This window comes from Vigna unguiculata, chromosome 4 (genome assembly GCF_037176805.1).
Source record: "Vigna unguiculata cultivar grain cowpea cultivar isolate G323 ecotype 2 chromosome 4, ASM3717680v1, whole genome shotgun sequence".
Taxonomy (NCBI): domain Eukaryota; kingdom Viridiplantae; phylum Streptophyta; class Magnoliopsida; order Fabales; family Fabaceae; genus Vigna; species Vigna unguiculata.
Window position 1 is genome coordinate 32647970 of NC_140795.1, and position 3298 is coordinate 32651267.

Here is a 3298-nt window from a genome sequence, read left to right on the forward strand (position 1 = left end):
TTAACTGATGACATTAATTATTTGAATAAATATTTTCATTATGATTGGGTTAAAAGTTGTCAGTTTTCAATTAAAATTTATAACTGACACCTATAAATACCCACAATAAAGGAACAGGTTAAAGGTGAGCCATAAACTAACTTAATGGGAAAACAATTAATATTACGGTTTCTGTAATCATTATTCTTTGAACAAGATTTTTAAGTTTGAAGTATGTTAATAAAATCCAATATCATCATTAAAAACCTTAAAACCCTAATTCCAGTGAAATAACTAAATTTAATTAAACTCTTTTTATAAAAAAGAAATATATTTTTAATTTTTAAAATTGACAAAATTAAAATTCATCTTTTTTTCTCAACCTTTGGTACAATTTAATTTTCAAAATTTAAAAGTAAATAAATATAACTTTCTAAAACCCAACAACTTACTTCTTCTTGACGCGTCAATTAATGTTTCAGCTTGTATGATTTACACTGTTTGACACATCTCAACTCAAATATGAATATCAAACATCGTTTAACATGTTAAGTGGATTGAGATGATTATATCTATTTATTTTTCTATTTTAGATATTAATTAATGTATCAAAGTTTGGAAAAGAAATGAATTTCAATTTCAATTTCAATTTCAAGTTTAGAAATTAAAAATAAAATAAATAAAAAAAATGACTTCCACTAAAACAAAAGATGGACTATTTTTCTTTTCATAACATGAAATCATTTGGGGAGGAGGGCAAAGCATGTTGCCTAAGCATGCAGCCAAATGTAGAATGAGTAGATATTGATGATAGCTCCCACATAATTACTAATGATAAATCTAAGTAGTTTATTCCAAAAGATCTTAGCTTCGATGCACTTCTAATGGGGCCTTAAAAATCATCAAAAGGGAAACAAAATTCCTTCCACCTGCAATGATAATTAGAATAGTGCTAATGTGCAACTTCATTAGACTTTTATTTTTCTTCATTCATTCATTCATTGGATGATGCACAAATTAGTTAGGAAAAGTACAAATTAAATTATATAGCGACTCTAAGCATATATGATATTAGATTTTGGACAGTCTCTAATATGATTAGTTCCTTGTCATGTTCAATCTCCTGATTTGATAGAAAGGTCACATGCAACAACTTTGGACTATCCGAAGGGTTATTCGAGTACATGGATACAATATACACAATACACTAAACTAAACAGAACTTTGGCCAAACTCAAAACAAAGAACAACTAATTTAATTGGGGAATAATCATGAAATGGGGTATCTATGAGAACATGCTCATCATGGGGCATTTAGATTTCTAATTATATCACCCACTAATTATATAATTCTCTTCAATTAATCCCTCATCCTCCTCTCATCATTTGAAACTCATTTGTAACACAGTTTTGTGGTTGTTCCAAGTAAATGATGGATTTTTCATGATTATCACAAAAGAAAAAAAAAGATGGATTTTGTTGCCCTTAATTAATTTCCACCCTTTCATTACTATCTCACATATGATTGATTAGATTGCTTAGATCAATAGTGACACACTATAACTTTTAAAATCCACCATTGAAGAGCTTTAACATGTATGTATGGATAAAGCTCCCAAAGAAAAGAAAAATTTTAAAGAGGGCACGTGTTGGCATGCTTGGGACTTATTCATAAGAAAAGGGCATAGATGTAAAATGCAATACTGTTATGGGGACAATGAGGGTTTTGGAGAGACATACCTTCCTACCTTCCTTATTTAAACCATGTTCTAACTTGTTCATTTCCCCACACCAAAACAAAAACCGAAGAAACTTCAAGAGTCACTACAAACTAACCAACCTTGCATGTCAAGTTCCAACTTCATCCATCTCCATTTTTGTTAGTTTCCCTTCATTCTTCATTCCCCACCACAGCAAATTGTTCACTTTCATTCACGTCAAAACCTTAGCATGAGTTCCTGCAAGTCATCGCCATCGTCCTCCAAGACCAAAAAGAAGCAAACCGCAACACAAGATCATCAACAACATGAAACGGTTTGGGGAGGGAGGTATCTTGGTGTGAGGAGGAGGCCGTGGGGAAGGTATGCCGCGGAAATTCGTGACCCTTCCACCAAGGAAAGACATTGGTTGGGCACATTTGATACCGCAGAAGAGGCCGCTCTGGCTTACGACAGAGCGGCCCGCTCCATGCGTGGATCACGTGCCCGAACCAATTTTGTGTACCCGGATACGCCACCGGGTTCCTCCGTCACCACCATCCTCTCCCCTGATGAACAAACTCAAACCCAAATTCAAATCCATCAGGTGCAAGAAGACCTCTCGTCTATACTGAACCCGAACCTGTTTTCACAACCTGACCCAAACCCGCAATTTTCCTTGGGCGGGTACTCGGGTGTAACGAACACTCCCACACTTTCTACCAACGAAGTTGTTTCGTGCGGTGGCTATAGCTATAGTTATGGTTACACTGAGGGAGGAAGCAACGTGGAGGATTCACATTCACATTCTCATTCTCATTTTAATCTCTTTGATGATGGTGAAACGCAGCTTCCACCGTTGCCACCGGATATCACAAGCTCCATGGCCTACGAAACGGGGAATGGGTTTTATGGAGACGGCGTCGGGTTTTCGGATCCGAGTTTTAGTATGACTGATACCGGATCGGGTTACCCGTTTTCTGGGTTCGAATCGGGTGATTACGTGGTGCATAGTCCACTTTTTAGTGCAATGCCACCGGTGTCCGATAATGTGGCAATGGGTCACGAAGGTTTTGATTTGGGAAGCTCTTCTTATTTCTTCCGAAATTAGAAAGAGAGTATTCAATGAAAGAATCTGCACAACGAATTTGGAATTCGCATGTTGCAATTTCTTGTTTTGTGTGTTTTTTGTGAGAGTGACTTTGTTTGCAGTTAGTAAGTTATGGATAAAAGTACACATTTCGTATGTTATGTGTTGTGAGGAAAGGGACATGCTTTGATGTGTACTTGGGCTTTGGAGGAGTAGAGGCTTGTAATGGGCCCTCTCTTACTGGGCTTTTTGTCTGTTATGTTGATTTCATTTTCGTAACAATTTGGTCTAATTTGGATTATTTTCGATCTTCACTCAGTTGTTGCTTAAAAATACTCCATTATGTTTAAGAAGCTATTTTATATTTTTCTTATAAACAATATCTGTTAAAAAATCTGACTGACGCTTTTAGTAGGGATTTTCTTTTCAACTACCCTTTTTTTTTCATCTACAATATATTATATATAAAATATAAATCTAGAAACCAGAAGTGTCTCTTCTAACATTTTTTATACTTTCAGTAAATAAATTC

At 35.3% G+C, this 3298-nt stretch overlaps 1 protein-coding gene across 1 annotated transcript; it reads left to right on the forward strand.

Moving 5' to 3' along the window:
* The first annotated feature begins 1782 nt into the window (after positions 1-1782).
* LOC114182611 (ethylene-responsive transcription factor LEP-like) lies at positions 1783-3074 on the forward strand. The gene has a single exon (XM_028069509.2). The coding sequence runs from the start codon at positions 1930-1932 to the stop codon at positions 2785-2787; it is 858 nt and encodes a 285-aa protein (XP_027925310.2). The 5' UTR covers positions 1783-1929; the 3' UTR covers positions 2788-3074.
* Positions 3075-3298: the final 224 nt, after the last annotated feature.

Coding starts and splice junctions, on each gene's coding strand:
- LOC114182611 (XM_028069509.2), top strand. CDS start 1,930: ATGAGTTCCTGCAAGTCATCGCCATCGTCCTCCAAGACCAAAAAGAAG.